Below are 15,995 nucleotides of genomic sequence, written 5' to 3'. Positions count from 1 at the left end.
CTCCACACCACTGGAGTCAAGCTATCCAGGCTGATGAAGGCTGATAGCCAGAAACCGGTCCTTGGATGCTTGATTCCGGTATGGGAAAGACATGGCTTGGTAGTTCGGACTGGACTGTTCCCAGGAGGCACAGGGTCAGAGCGGATTTGCATATAGCCAGTGTTTAACCCAGGGTGGTGTGGAGTGCCAAAAAACGATGGATTGAGGCCTTGATCCTTGTACTGGGATGAATGTATGACACATTCTGTCCATCAACTGTATTTTTTGCTATTTTCGCACTGTGATTCAGGCACTATTTCATTTAGTTCACTGCCGCCACCTGGTGTCTTATTGCTTGCCCGTTATTGACTGCCTTGCCTTCCCCCACCTACATTGTTGCTGCTATCAACTCCAGCATCTTTTCCATTTTCCAATGGACTGGCAACATTGATGTTTCAGGTATAATGCCGACCACACATTAGTTTTCAATTTACATTTACAAAGATAGGTTCTGTGTGTAGATCCACCTCACCTGGTGTTTTTATTTCACCCTTTTGAGCCCTGGAAGTCTGTCTGAAAATTCTTGCGGGCAGAGCATGCTCTACGTATCAAAGAGATAATTATGCAGCTTATCAAAAAATATAATTTGGTGTGCTAGACTTGTGACTGAAACCTTGTTTGGCCTTGAATCTTAAGAAAACACACCTCCTGAACGTGGTGCAGTGATAAGCTGCTTGGTTTGCTTACAGAGCTCTCTCCCTACAGCTTCCAGACAGTCTACCTATTACGCTCTCCTACCCACCTTACTCCCATTCCCTTTCTTCTCCCAGCAGCTTGAGCTGCACCAACTGGGAGCATTACTTCCCCTTTGTATTTTCGGTGGACAAATGCTTCCCAAACAAATTCACTGGGGGAACTCAAGGAGATATTTTTGTTCTCCAGTATTGTATATTTCATAAAGTCACATGCTTGAATCTTTACCGTCGTCATGGTGGGAGACCCATGGTAACAGTAACATAAGCAGTGTTAAAGCACTATCAGTAAAACCTCTAGGTGAAGATCATGTGGATTTTTTCATGAGAATTGCTTTTACTTCCTTTTTGAACAATGCAGTGGATGTGATAAGTCTGGTTTCTGGGGGTAGTGCGTTCCATATCCTAGGGGCCATCCCTGAGAAGGAGCGTTTATAGGTTTTAGTCTTATTAAATCTGTGTAGCTTCAGTACTGGGTTTTCTGCACTTCTTGTGGATCTTTTACCCCCAGAGAGAAACAGTTTCTGAGCGAGATATTCAGGAGTTTTATGGTGAATGGCTTTGTGGGTCATGGAGGCTTTTTTAGATGAATTCTGGCTTCCCATGGTAGCCAATTCAAGTCTTTCAAATCTAGGAAGATGTGGGATTTTTTTTGAGCCTGTGATGAGTCTAGCTGCAGCGTTGATGGTGGCTCTTAGTGGTGCTGTTGTAGCTTTGGGGAGGCCGCAAAGGGAAACACTACCATACTCTATCTTGGGGATAACTAGAGCTTGAACTGCAGTCTTGAAGTCGTTTTTCGGTATGAAGGGTTTAAGCTTCCACAGGATATTAATCTGGAGATTTGCTCCCTTTGTTGCGTTGCCAATATGTTTATGCATGTTGAGGTCGCGATCAAGGGTTATACCCAGAGATTTTGCTGAGTCAATGATAGTTGGTTGAACGTTGAATGCCGTGAGGTGTATGAACCACTCCTGGAGGAGGGGTATTTTGGAGGGTGGAGCTATAAGTAGGAATTCAGTTTTTAGTGCTTTAAGTTTGAGATGGTTCTTCGCTAGCCATGATTGGGTGTTCAGCAACGTCTTGTTGAGTAATTTAATATCTTCAGGAGTATTAATCTTCAGGTAGAGTTGTGTATCATCTGCATACATGTGAAATTGGACGTTGGATGATTGCAACAAGTCAGTAAGAGGTTCCATAAACCGATTAAAAAGAGTCGGGCATAGTGCGGACCCTTGTGGGACTCCAAGAGTTACTGGTACAGGATTGGACAATGAGTTATTGACCTTGAATTTTTGGGAACGGTTATGAAGAAAGGAGAAAAACAATTGAGCACTGAGCCTGATTGGCCCATTCTGAGATTCAGCAGGTCGATGAGGTTCTCGTGTTTGACCGTATCAAAGGCCGAGGAGAGGTCTAATAAGATGAGTAGGCATGGTCCATTTTGGTCAAGTATTTGTAATCCGTCGTCGATAATGTGAGTCAGTAATGGATAACCACAGTGTACAGGTAAGTCACATGTTTGTTCTCCAGCATTGTGTCTTTCATAGAATCACATCCTTGAATCAGACTAGTAAGCAGTACCAATTGAATAATGTAGGCGGGTAACACAACCCAACCCAACCCACTATGGTCAAAAATGAAATAATATAGTAATATTAAGCTCTTAAAAGTGTATTCCACACAAGGTTTGAAAAGCATTACATCACAGAACCTTTATAAAGGAGAGCGAGAGAGATATAAAAACATCAAATACCCTCATGTATATAAACGAAATTCTAGAGCTGCGCACCTTATGAAACAGGTGTCTCAGCACAGCTTGTCCGACCTCCACATCTATCTTCCTCAATGGATCCAGACAGAAGTTCTTGGTGAAGGTGTGGGCGTTAACCCACGTTGCCATCGTGTAGATGTCAGGCAAGACTGAAGAAGTTGCTACCTTTCAGGTGGAATGTGCCTTCACCTTCCCAGATAGTGGACTTCCACACTTCTCATGACTGAAAGCTATAGCCGAAGACACCCTGCGAGTAAGGTTTGCCCGCAAAAAAGCATGTCCTTTCCTTGGTGGTGCATAAGAAATCAGGAGTTAGTCTGACTTTCTGAAGGTTTTTCTTTTTTCCAGGTAGATCTTTAAATAACGTCTGATGTCTAATGAGTGCAAGGCCCTCGCAGCAGGAGATGATGGGTTACAGAAGAAGGTTGGTAACACTGCTGGCTCATTGAGGTGAAAAGATGTAGGCACCTTTACTATGAATTTAGGGTTAGTCTGAAGGATGACTTTGTCCGCACTAAATTGCAAATAATGCTCTTGAATTGTGACAGCTTGGATCTCACTTATCGTTCTTGCAAACATGATAGCCAAAAGGAAGGCAAGTTTCCAAAGAGATATTTCACGTAGTTTTATGTAACGGTTCGAAAGGAGATCTCATGAGCTGGGATAAAATGTGTTTAGCTGACACAGCACAGGAGACCTAATAGGAGGGCAGACCGGAAAAATACCCTTCATGAACGCCTTCACCAGTCTATTAGACAACAAAGGCAATTGTCCAGAATGCTTCCTGAATCTAGAAATGGCTGATAGATGAACTTTAAAAGATGCGTAGGTGAGTCCTGATTTTGCTAGTTGCAACAGATAAGGGAGAATCTGCCCTGGTGTACCCAAGAGAGGGTGGTAAAGCGGAGAAGCACACCAAGAATAAAACATTTTCCACTTAGTGGAGTAACTTTTGTTTGTAGATGCAGCACAAGCATTTTGGAAGTAAACTCCTCAGAAAGTCATAGTTTTCCAACCTTTGTGTTGTGAAAAGCCAATCTGACAAATTGAGAGAACAGATTTGTGGATGAACATCCTGAGCCTCATTCACCGACTGGAGATCCTCCACTGGCTGAGCCACGCGTACGAGCACTCTGGTAGGCGAAGAAGCTTGGTGAACCAGTACTTCCTTGGCTACACGGGTGCTATTAGTACGAAACATCAAGGTCCCCCTTCATTTTGTGTTTGCCCTTGGGAATGAGTGGAAATGGAGGGAATGCATATGAAATCATCCCTGTCCATGCAAAATGGAATGCGTTTCCCCAGGACCCCGGTTGGGGGTATCGTCTTGCATACAAGTTGCTTTTTTTGTTGTGATGAGTGGCGAAAATATCATGTTTGGAGAGCCCCATCACTAAAAAACCTTTCTTAACTATTGTTGGTTGAGCTCCCACTCTAGGCATTGCTTGTCTGTTTTGCTTAGGGTATCCAACCTCTCCCTGTTTACTCCTGGGACATCTATTATTAAGGGAATGTTGTTGACAAGTAACCACCCCATATCTGTTGCTCTTGTGCAGATGGAACTTGCGACCTTGTCCCTCCCTGTTTGGTGAGATAAAACATGATCGTAGTGTTGTGTTCTCATCAGAAGTGATGAGTTGTGGAGTCTGAGAAGAAAAGCCTAAAGACCCAGGAAAACCGCTATCAGCTCTAGGAGGTTTAAGGGTGACAAGGCTTCCTGACTGTACCATGTTCCATAAACCTCCAAGTCCTGTAAATTAGCTCCCCATCCTTCTAGGGAGGCATCTGTCATCACCACCACCTGGGGACCACGGGGATGAACGAGAGACCCTGTGAGATAGTCTTCTCGATTACCACCAGGACTTGCAGACCTCATCGATGGTGTGATTACAATTGTGTCTGCGAAGGATCAGTGGCACTAGACCTACTGAGCGTCGAGCCGCTCATGTAAAAGTCGACAGTTTGGAATAAGTGGGATGCAGGTTAGCGAATTAACCGTAGCTTTGTACTTCTTGTCAAGCTTTGGAATGACTGCCACCACCAAAGCCAGTGTTTTTATTAGTTTTAAATCCTCCTGCCATATAAAATCCACTACAGATCTTGTGCCTCTGATTTGAAATCATATAGCAAGCATTCCATTTGCTTCACTGGAAGAGAAAGATCGTAGTGTTTGGAAGCTCTTTTAAGTATATAATGGAAGCCACAAATATCAGCTGGTGGGGAATCTGCTGGAGGAGAAATAGGTGAGGCTGACATTAGGGCAACATAATCGTCCCATTCAAGATGGTCCCCTGAATCAAATTGAATTTCTCTATCCTCAGGATGCTGATCTCTGTCAGCTAAGGTGTATCTTATGGTGATATTTGGCAGCACAGGTCTTAGAGTATAGGCATTCTTGGGACCGTCCTGCCTTAGAGGTGGTTATTGAGCCGGGGTATTGGCCTCTTGGAATCTCTTGTAATAATCATTTATCATCCTGCGTTAGTCAGTGACCAATGATACAGGGATCCCTATTGATTGTCCCTGCACATGATGTTGCTCTTCTTCTGGTTCATTGTATGGATAGTGCTTTACAAAAGTATTGTGCTTCCGCCGGACTGATGGCCCCTGTCAAAGAAAGAAAAAGGGTGTAGACAGTACAAACATTCCCTGTGGGGGTCTTTGGAGAAGAGCGTAGAATTCCCAAGGCACTTAGAAGGCCTGAAAAGCCTTTTTGGAACCAAGAGGTTTGAGAGCTAACTGGATTGCTGTCAGGTCAAAGGTTGAGTTGTGAAAGAAACAATATGACTGAGTAGAGCTCAGGGATACTCCTTAATACACAACGTGTGGTAAGAAATCTCAAGTATGTCCACCCTGCAGAGGATGAGTGCTTCAGGTTCTCTGCTCCGATTGATTGAAGTTTGGATGTTTTAAAACAATGTAAATTGGCTACCAATGCCTGTTGTTTTCAATGAGATTTTACTGCTTTAACACTGCTTATATTACTGTTACTGTGGGACTTCCACCATTCCGACAGGGAAGATTCAAGCATGTGAACCTATGAAATCTATGATATCAATACTGGAGAATCACAGTGTGCAGGTAAGTAACTTATTTTTTTATGACGTTCGAGGTATTATGTAGCTTAAAGATTTAAACCGGCTTGGTAGTTGCTTTCCCACCTCCCTCCCCCATCCTGTGTGGTTGCTTGCTCCTTTCCCTCCACACTTTTGTTGTTATTAGTTGCACCATCCCACCGGCTATCGTCATTGCTTAACCCCCCCCCCGCCCCTTTCCTGGCGGCGTTGCATCACCATCATCTCCTCTCACCATAAAAAAAAGCTTTAGTTTCACATTTTTAGCCATGTTGCACAGCAGCTTTGTTGCTGTACTGTGTGGCTAAACAACAGTCACAAAGCCAATAGCTCTCACACAGGCACGACCTATTGACTTTGCTAATGCTTGTTAAATAAGCGCAGGGTCACATTTTACTTTTAATGTTAAGGGAAGGCTGTGTTTATTTTCCATTATTGCCACCAGGCTGCACATAGCAGGGTTCGATAATGAGCAGTGCTCCATCAGATTTATGACGCATGCTTGGACACAGAGGCGATGAACTGAAGCATTGAGTACTCTACCTTTTAAATACCAGTCCTTTTCAACTCAGTATTGGGGCTGAGAACAGAATGATGTTCCTGAATGCTTTTAAATGGGGTAAAATGTAAATGAAAAGTCACCTTAATGATTAAGTTAACTGTTCATTTTTATTTTCTCCCATTTCGAAGTGTCATACTTGTAAAGAGTAGGCCTCTTGCTCCCAGTGGTTAGTAGACATTGTGGCATATATATGACTAAAAAATACAGCCTTTTTTTTTAAAGAGAGAAATTTAAAGTGAAGAAATGTATTCTTAGGATACATGAAGTTTTAATGTTTTTCCTCCACTTTCACAAAAGCCAATTACGTCTTAAGATTTTATGGAGTATGTTTCTTCACTTATAATTCGTCCAATAAAACTAATGGCTGTATTTTTCTGTTATAAATATGGCACCATGTCTAAAGGCACTGGGAGAAAGATATATTTTGCTTGCAGATTTGACACTTTGAAATGGGAGAACATTTAAATGACAAGGTGTATGAAATCCATATAAAATAAAGTTAACTTTTCAGTTTAGTTTTCTCCCATTTCAAAGTGTCGCCTTTACATACAGCATGTCTCTTGCTCCCAGTGGCTTGTAGACAGAGTGTCATATTTATATCTGAAAAATATAGCCATTATTTTAAGAGGGAGAAATTTATGGTGTAGAAAAATGTTACACATTATGAAAATGTTTGCGAAATATTGCCTGCATGTTAAATTTCTCCCATTTTAAACAAATGGTTATATGATTGTGTTATACATGTAACTGTGCGGGTATGTCCTGTGCCACAAGTACATATGACACAGGCTCTCAGTCACCCATACACATATATTCAATTTACATGCACACATACATCCCCAAAGACCATGCTCTCACAAGCATGGCAGCCATGTTATAGGGCCCTTGTCAAAGTATTTTGTTGAAGCCATATATCTGGCTGAATGGACATTAGGCTTAAAGTCAATGACGCTGGGCATGGGGGTGTCTGGTAGCGGTGCGCGAGTTGCTTAGCCTTCAGTATCTCACAATGATTTTCACTGATCAGAACTAGCTCTCACTACAGAAAAGGTTGAAGGCCTCTGCTCTGGAGGTAAGCTGGATGTATTAATTTGTAAGTTGTAGGGTTCAAATGCATGTAACTGAGTCTACAAACTTGGTTACATTGGCCATACATCTGTGTCTTTATTCTAGCTTCTTAAGTCATGCCCTCATTAGAGCCCGCCACCTTTTTTATCCTGCCTACAGGACTAAAGACATTACACAGCTCTCCATGTGTAAGTGTATATGTGCATTATGTTAAATGGTTGATGTCTTCTTTTCTAGTTGCCTTCCGATTACCCAACTGCAGATAATCTTCCACCTATGCCTCATATGGCTTGCTGCACTCTTGAGAATCTCTATCTGCTGATGGGCCGAGAACTGGAGGACCTTGAAGAAGTGCCATCTGGCAATGTGTTGGGTAGGATAACTCTATTGAAATGTGTTGTGAAACAGTAAATGTTGAGAAATGAAGTGCTTGTAATCTTTAGCCTAACCCATTGAGGTCTTAAATTAGTCCCTCCTCAGACATGTACCAGATGGATGTTTCACTCTGCATAAACTTGTCCTTTGATTTTCATTGAATTGTCCTTGGATTTTAATGGTCCTTTGAATGCATACCCAACCTATCCTCTTTGAATCTTTGTCCAATACTGCCCTATCCAGCATGGACCCACTCTTATGCACAGAAACATATAGCTTGGAACATATTACTGCTGATCAGTCTCAGGTTCTTCCATAAATTTAAGAATGAAAATGCTCTTTATCAACCTGATAAATTTGCTTCAAATGCTGGACCATCCCTTAGAGAGCGAAATGATCACCCTAATTTCGTCAGATTTTCTCAAATCAGCAACTTATTATGCCTTGGGAAGGTTGTATATGTATATTTTGACTACTGTTACTTCCACCATAACTTCACTTCACCACATTTCCTTTGTCTTTCCGTCACTATCTCTGAGTCTGAACCTTTACCCAAATGCTATTTCCTAGTGATGTACAGAATCTATTTCTCTAAATTCTTGGTTATTTGGATGCCCCTGGTGAAACTTAAAAATATGCAATTTAGTTTAGGAAAATTTTTCTCTCTAGATAGCAAAGTTTGGTTCTTCGTTGTGGACATGCAAATAAATAAGGAGATTGGGGCTTGTGTGGGTCCTTACACAGAACATACATTTCTGGCTCCTAAAAAAAGATGCCTTGTAAAAAGCGTGTGAAGCCCCTTGAGACATAGGAATAAAGGACTATATATTTCAAATAAACATTCCCATCATCTTCTGGCCTCAATCTGCGCCGTCCTACAGATTGTGGTCAGTGGATTTGTGCCGACACAGTAGTCTGTTTGACTTTGGCTTTCCGCTGATCATATTTCTTACAAAGACTCAACTTATGGCAGCTCAGTAAAACATGAATTCAACCCCCTCCTCAATATGGAAATGGCTGGACAGAAAAGAGCAATAGCGATCTTAAAGCTTTTATGTTATAATGATTGTATAGGATGTAGGTTGCTGACAGCAACCATAACAAAGGGAGAGAAAAGACAAAAAAAAACCATTTACCAAGCGCTAGAAAATGTCAGCATTGATGTTATGGAAAACCATATTAAATATTGATAAAACGGCAAAGATAATGAAACGTACCACATATGAACTCTAGCTATAAGATATATAATTAAGAGAACGTAAAAAGCGACAATGTGTAAGTTAATTCTAATTTTTATAAATGCGTTTACACACTGTTTAGTATTGTGTGTGAAGTGACTGTTTAAGAAATGTAAGGGTTTTATTTATTGGGTCATTATTGGGAATTAGAAATCTGGTGATAGATTAATTTATAATTTAGAAAATAAAACATGAGGTTCGCCATAGCTGAAATACTCATAGGGTAAAGTTATATAGTGCAAAGCATGAATGTATTTTCTTAAAGACCCGTACGTTTTACGTGTAGCTAAGTATAGATGCAAGCCTGCTGTGTGCTCCGTTCAGTGCATGAAAAAGTGATTGAAGTTTTCAGATCTTCAGACATCACGAATGTGTAATACATATGTTCCAGATGTTTTCAACAAAATCTTCTGTAGACTACTGAGAGTTCAAAAAAACACAGGAACTCTTATCCATTTTCATTAGTGCGTGCAATGGCTGGCAATAATCTCAGATAAATATGATATTTAAGCACCATGTGAGGGTGTCAAAATACACTTTGATAATATCGTTTTGTAAGTACTTAAGCATATATAATATAATTTTAGTCATGGTTTTGGATACATTTAGATCGACTTTCAGTTCACCTCTCGTGGCAGATAAAAAATATTTCCGTATATTTGATCTTTAATAATTATTTTAACTCAATAAAATAGCTCCTAAACTGGTTAATAATGTTTTCTAAAATGATATTGTCAAGTGAAGCTTCGTGGAGCTGTTTCGTTATCACCTCCAGTCGTGGCAGATCGCAACAATGCCAGGCTTTCAAGTTAACTAAACACAAAGAAGGTCCCAGGGGTATGTTTTCAAGACCCTGACTGCTAAACCCCCTGATTAGAATTGACACCAACCTCAATTAGCAGTGAGTCCACAAATATAAAGCCAATATAATCATGTACCCAAATAAACAAAGAAGAAAATAGGGAAAAGTTTAACAAAAACGAGTTCCCATCAGTCCACCATCGAGACCGCCCTTCATCATCTGGGATCTCTTGTACATATCACAGTAAAGGGAAACCACACCTGACTTGGCAGATGATATACCAGGCCCGGAGTATCCTAAAACAATTATACAGATGTGAAAAAAATGGCGTGCCTAGTGGGGAACTGAGTAGCAGTGCTTTGAAAAGTGTGTGAAGTGAAAAAAGAAAAGAGAAAGGGCTCTAAAATTAGGTCGTGATCGGGGAAAAAAACAACTTTAATATGCACCCTCACACTCCTAAATCAATAAAAACAGTGCAAATTAGTAGTATAACAAATGACCACTAAAAAGAGATGTAAGGTCGACATGTTTCTGCAGTCAAATGGAGCCTCGAGGTCTCCTGCTGCTTCCTCAGGACCATTAGTGCTACTGCTCAGTTAAAAATAAACCATATCACCTGAGTAGTGTATGTGTAATCGTCTTCCCGTCCTGGACATAAGAAGAAAATATATATAAGGGTACATGAAGAAAAGGCAAAAATATAATCAATAACATGCACATTGTGCCTTCATAATAATGTTATTATATCATTTTTACAGGTCATAAACAAATATTGACCATTATTTGGACCATCATAGTCTGTCACAAATAACAAATTTGTAAATTTGCAAGTGTTAAATTCACTCACCCACTTGCTGGGAAGGAAAAACCCCACCTCACCTGGCACGAGCTCATGTAGTGGGTGCACCGCACTGCAAAGAAAACGACAAAAGAGATAGTGTATATGTACACCTGAATTCATTCCTCATCTAACTAGTCTTATCATACGCCCATAGCGGCGCCGCATTTTCCTGTTGATTTCAAGAACACTGCCTAGTTACATTCACCGCTTATGGAAATGTATTGTTTCCAATTTGTTATCGGTCCTGTAACTCGAAAAACAAAAGCCAAAACCATAGACAATCCCACACACACGGTCTGTACTCCTTAATTATTGTAAGTCAAGCCTACCTCTCCGTCGGTACACCGGTCGTCCCTCAGAGCTCTATCGTGGGGAGGAACCGACTCGGTGCACCGGAGGGAGATAAATGCATATCCTGCTTCCGCGTTAGGCGTTGGGCGTGCCCGGCGCGTAATCACGTCTAGACGCACTGTGGCTGTCGGGAAGTGTAGCTCTCATGGACGATGCATCCGGAACAATGGTTCGAATCCCCGCTCGGATACTTAAACATACAGAAGGATTTGCAGCATAGGGATAGATTATCTCATATTCTTAATGATCAACCTTACTGTCAGTGGCCCGCAATATCGACAATTCAAAGTATGTATCATGCATGTAACTCTATATGATCATCGAAATGAAAGTGAATTCGCCAATTATATCAGTCGATGCATCGGGAAAAACAGTTCGAGTTATCCACATAAAATAGAATGGCATAGAGTGGACCTCAGTAGGAAGAATAGACATAGTTACCAGTCACCTTGAAAACCTTTTAGCTTCATATATGTATGAGACCGAAGTACCTAAGTTGGATGTGTCTACTCTAGGTCGAGGTGTCCTTAGCTTGTATGCATCTCTTCAACATATTAAGCAAAAAACTGAACACATTTAGAACAATAATGATTGTTCTAAAATCACATATTATTGTGTTGCCCAGTGCCAAGTGAGCAGTGCACACCGATTTCATCTCAACAAATGGGTCCTGCATTTAAATGCTTGCAATCGGGGAGACTGCTTACACTTCTACTTAAACCCAAAGAAAATAACAGCAGATACTTAACACCTGCCCTCTTTATAAGAGCAGAAACACGTCTGGTGTACAATTGTACAATCCTAGCATTCAGGAGCCGAGGATCTCAAGTTACAAAAGTTCGGCATAATGTGATCGAAGAGCATGCGTAGTATATTTGTCGAGCAAAGGTTTTATTCCAAGGTAGTTAACAAAGCTACCTGACGTACATTTTTGAAAGATTATTACACACACCTAAACGTCAACCTTTTTCAAATAAATGGTCTCCAACTCTATCAATCAATCAATCATGCCATTTGTATAGCGCACTACTCACCCGGGAGGGTCTCAAGGCGCTTGGGGGGAGGGGTATGCTACTGCTCGAACAGCCAGGTCTTGAGTTGTTTCCTGAAGGCGAGATGGTCCTGGGTCAGCCGAAGGTGGATGGGGAGGGAGTTCCAAGTCTTGGCAGCCAGGTAAGAGAAGGATCTTCCTCCGGCGGTGGCTCTTCGGATGCGTGGTGCGGCTGCGAGGGCGAGGCGGGTGGGCGTGTAGAAGGTCAGGCGGTCGTTGAGGTACTTGGGGCCCAGGTCGTGGAGAGACTTGTGTGCGTGGGTGAGGAGCCGGAACGTGATCCTCTTGTCGACGGGGAGCCAGTGCAGGTTCCTCAGGTGGCTGGAGATGTGGCTGTGTCGGGGGACATCCAGGATGAGTCGGGCGGAGGCGTTCTGGATGCGCTGGAGTCTTTTCTGTAGCTTGGCTGTGGTTCCAGCGTAGAGGGCGTTTCCGTAGTCCAGTCGGCTTGTGACGAGTGCCTGGGTGACAGTCTTCCTGGTCTCGGTCGGGATCCAGCGGAAGATCTTGCGAAGCATACGCAGGGTGTTGAAGCACAATGAGGAGACGGCGTTGACTTCTCTGGTCATCGAGAGGGAGGGGTCCAGGATGAAGCCCAGGTTGCGTGCGTGGTCGGTTGGCTTGGGTGCGGTGCCCAGGGCTGGGGGCCACCAGGAGTCGTCCCAGGCGGAGGGCGAAGATCACAGGATGAGGACTTCCGTCTTGTCCGAGTTCAGTTTCAGGCGGCTGTCCTTCATCCACTTGCAACGTCTTTCATCCCAACTCTACGATATCTGTATTCAAAATGGCATGCCATCTTGAGCTTTTCCTGTTGTAGGCTATCCATTGTAGATTCGGCAAGGCTGGATCCATGCAGATTTTCAGCATAACTTCTGACTTGGTAAATTAGTGCCATTTAGATTCATTGTATGTAAATTTGTATTATGTAAACATCTGCCATAATTTGTCTCTTTTTGGTGAACAATGAACACCTATGCCCTGGTGCACTGCAGTAAGGCCTAGTTTGCTTGCATGGTCTTTCACAGGTACATTTTCTCACACTTTATTTAGCTTTTCTTTAATTTCCCAGTACTTATCACCGAGAAGGTAGATTCCTTTTCATCATTGCTATGGATGAGCTACAGTTTGTGATTTTTTTCCTGCCTTATTCTTTCTTAGGGCTTTGAGTCAGCCCTGTAGTTGGATTAGGCCACACCTTCTCTCCTACAGCAGCGTTTTGATTTAAATATATTTGATGCAGCGTGAAAATAGGGTTTTTATCTCTTTACCCTCTTATCTAAAGCCACATCATACTCACCTTTGTTACCATCGTCTGCAATGTTTTAGAGTTTGGCCTATATAAACCCCAGAACATCAATCTCTACAATATCACAAATCATCAAGGTCCTCCCATAGATCTTGAATTGAGCTAATAGGGACTAGGATAATTCAGAGACGAACGGCCACTCCTTCATGAGGACCTGGAGCAAAGACGTGCCTACCTAGTAATTCCTAAAATGTATAACATATTCATTGTCTAGACAATAAGAATAACACACTCATGAATGATTATAACAAGTGAAATCTTTCCTCGGAACTAGGAAGTTCATTTGTATCTTATTATGTCCGTTCCCAAGTGCTCGCTTCAGAGCTTGCAACAAAGTCGACACAGTTTGTACTAACAGAGAGGGTGTCCATTATTCAAGAACTAGAGAAAGAAACTTTAGGAAGATTAATCACAGTAAGAAATTAAGTCACGTCAGCATATTCTAGTCTTCATAGAAGGAAATTAATGAATAAAATGTGTTCTGAGGCCTACTCAAAAACCTACTGTACAGTATTACTTACTAAACTATGTAAGTATTTAAATGAACAATGATGAAGCTACTTCATTTGTGATTAATACTCTTCATAGGAATCAATATTTCAAACACCCTGTTGTATTCCATCAAGCATTAATTCATTTGCTAAATCATTTATAAGTGAGCAAACACTTTTCTCTTGACATTTTGCAATTTCAGTTTCTCATAACAGTGCTGCTACGTGATCAGAAATAATTTTATTAATCTTCAGTTTAAGTTAATCCATTTTCCTTACAAAATGAGCACTTTATTCTAACATTTTCATTGATCATATTGGTTAAAGGCTATTTCATTTCGTCACACCTTAGTCCATTTATAGGCTGTCATTGTACATTTGCTTATTGTAAATTCATTAATATTATCTATTTCTCTCTCACTAAAAAATGTTCATCTCGAACTGGTTTGCTATCATACTGCATGCTTATACGATGCAGATTAAACTCGTGTTTTACGAATCACACCGTTAGTCATGTTTTTTTAAGTATATAGTAGTATCATGTTATCTAGTGGGCAGGAATTGACTGAGACAATCATACTAAGAAATTTGCGCTCCATCTTATGTGTGTGTGTGTGTAATATTTATTTATTACCTACTGGCAGTTGCCAGTACGTAGTTATATTTTTGACCATATTTCTACAGAAAAAAAAGTTTTTTGACTTGCCTCTGTCTTTGGCATAGTTTTGCCAAATCTTCTCAAAATTTTCCAAAACAAAGTGTCATAGTGAGTCTTGATGTGCAGAAAAAGTTTCGGGGTGATCCGTCTAAAAGGGGCAAATAAAAGGAGTGGTAAAAAAAATCGGATTTACCTTGTTAATTCACATAGTAGTAGCTTTGAACACGACTATAGCTGAAAGCACTGGACAGAATTACACCAAATTTTGCAGGGCGTAGATTTTGGTTCGCATATTACGCATTCAGTTATTTGGAGGTACATCCGTTCATTAATTGTTGAGAAATTTAAGGGAAAGCAAATAAGGATATCTGGAATGAGCCTAGGTACAGATCTCATGGTGAGATCTGATTGCCTGTCAGAACTTCAACCACAAAAGTGCTGGCAGCCATCTTGGGACCAATATACATGATAGCACCCCAATGAAATGTATTGTAGTGAATGGCAGGTTTTGAGGGTAACAAAAAGTAGAAACATTTGTTGAGGGTACTGTACTAATTCTAGGAACTGTGGTGTGTTCTAAGTTGATTTTACCCTGCGAAACAGCTTTCTGCTGGGATTACATCAATCATGTTTGAAAGAAAACAGTTTTCTCGTGAATTTCCCATAAAGGATATATAAGGTGCTCCAGAAGATAAAAGAAGAGCATATTTTCTGTAAATTCACACAATGTTTCTCAGTCTATGAGAATAAAGTCTGACATTCTCAGTAAAACATGTATTTCCAACAGGAGCAGCCTGTCAGTTGATTCCCTTGTGTTCTACTGCAACCTTCCAGAGTGTTCTGAAGAATGATTAGAGCGCTATAAAAAACGAGGATAGCTATAGCAAATGTCAGAAGTAAAGAGGGTGCAGCTGTTAATGTCAGTGGAAGGCTGTTCCAGAGCACCACAGTGGCCCTGAAAAAGCTCTTCCTACCCCAGTTGGTCCTCCTAAATGAGGGGACAGTTAGGTTCATGGCAGAGCCTGAGCGAAGCTTCCTCTTTAGAATGTACCTTTTGAGCTTCCCCCTGAAGTGGGCTGGCCCCAGTCCATGCAATGATTTATAGGCCAGATAGAGAGCCTTAAACCTGCATCGTTATCTAACTGGAAACCAGTGTAGTTTCCTGATGGCTCCTCTAGCCGATTCATGTTTAGGAATTTTAAAAAGGAAACGGGCAGCTACATTTTGCAAAGTCTGAAGCCTCTTCACGAACCCCCTGCAAGAGCAAGATAGAGACTATTGCAAAAGTCGATCTTTATAAGTACCAATGCAATGATAGCAGTTCTCAGAAGTTCAGGAGGCAAGAATTTTTCAATCTTTTTTTATAAGCCTTAATGAGCAAAATGAGACTGATGTAATTTATTTACTTGGTCCTTGAACTTCAGTTCTTTATCTACCAGTAGGCCTAGACTTTTTACTTTGTTTGAGGGTTCAGTAAGTGAGTCTAATTCGGGTGGCCACTAACCCGGCGTCCCGAATGAGGGGTTATTACCAAAGAGGATAACCTCAGTTTTAGCGGCATTTAATTTAAGGCAGTTGTGGTCCATCCACTTGCTCACATTGCTCATGCATGTTCTGAATGCCATGCAAGAATTGTGTTCAGCTTTTGCCAGTGACACCACAATTTGGGTGTCATC

General features: G+C 41.3%; 1 protein-coding gene across 6 annotated transcripts in view; it reads left to right on the top strand.

The window, feature by feature from the left end:
• EFL1 (elongation factor like GTPase 1) overlaps window positions 1-15,995 on the top strand; it is a 1,213,944-nt gene that overhangs the window by 399,781 nt on the left and 798,168 nt on the right. For all 6 annotated transcript variants that reach the window (XM_078684725.1, XM_078684721.1, XM_078684722.1 and 3 more), the window contains one exon: window positions 7,444-7,579. In XM_078684725.1, the coding sequence (XP_078540851.1) occupies window positions 7,444-7,579 (136 nt within the window). The remainder of the gene's footprint in view (window positions 1-7,443; window positions 7,580-15,995) is intronic.

This window comes from Lissotriton helveticus, chromosome 3_2, assembly GCF_964261635.1.
Source record: "Lissotriton helveticus chromosome 3_2, aLisHel1.1, whole genome shotgun sequence".
Taxonomy (NCBI): domain Eukaryota; kingdom Metazoa; phylum Chordata; class Amphibia; order Caudata; family Salamandridae; genus Lissotriton; species Lissotriton helveticus.
Note: the sequence above shows the minus strand (reverse complement) of the source record. Positions and strands in the feature narration are given on the sequence as shown.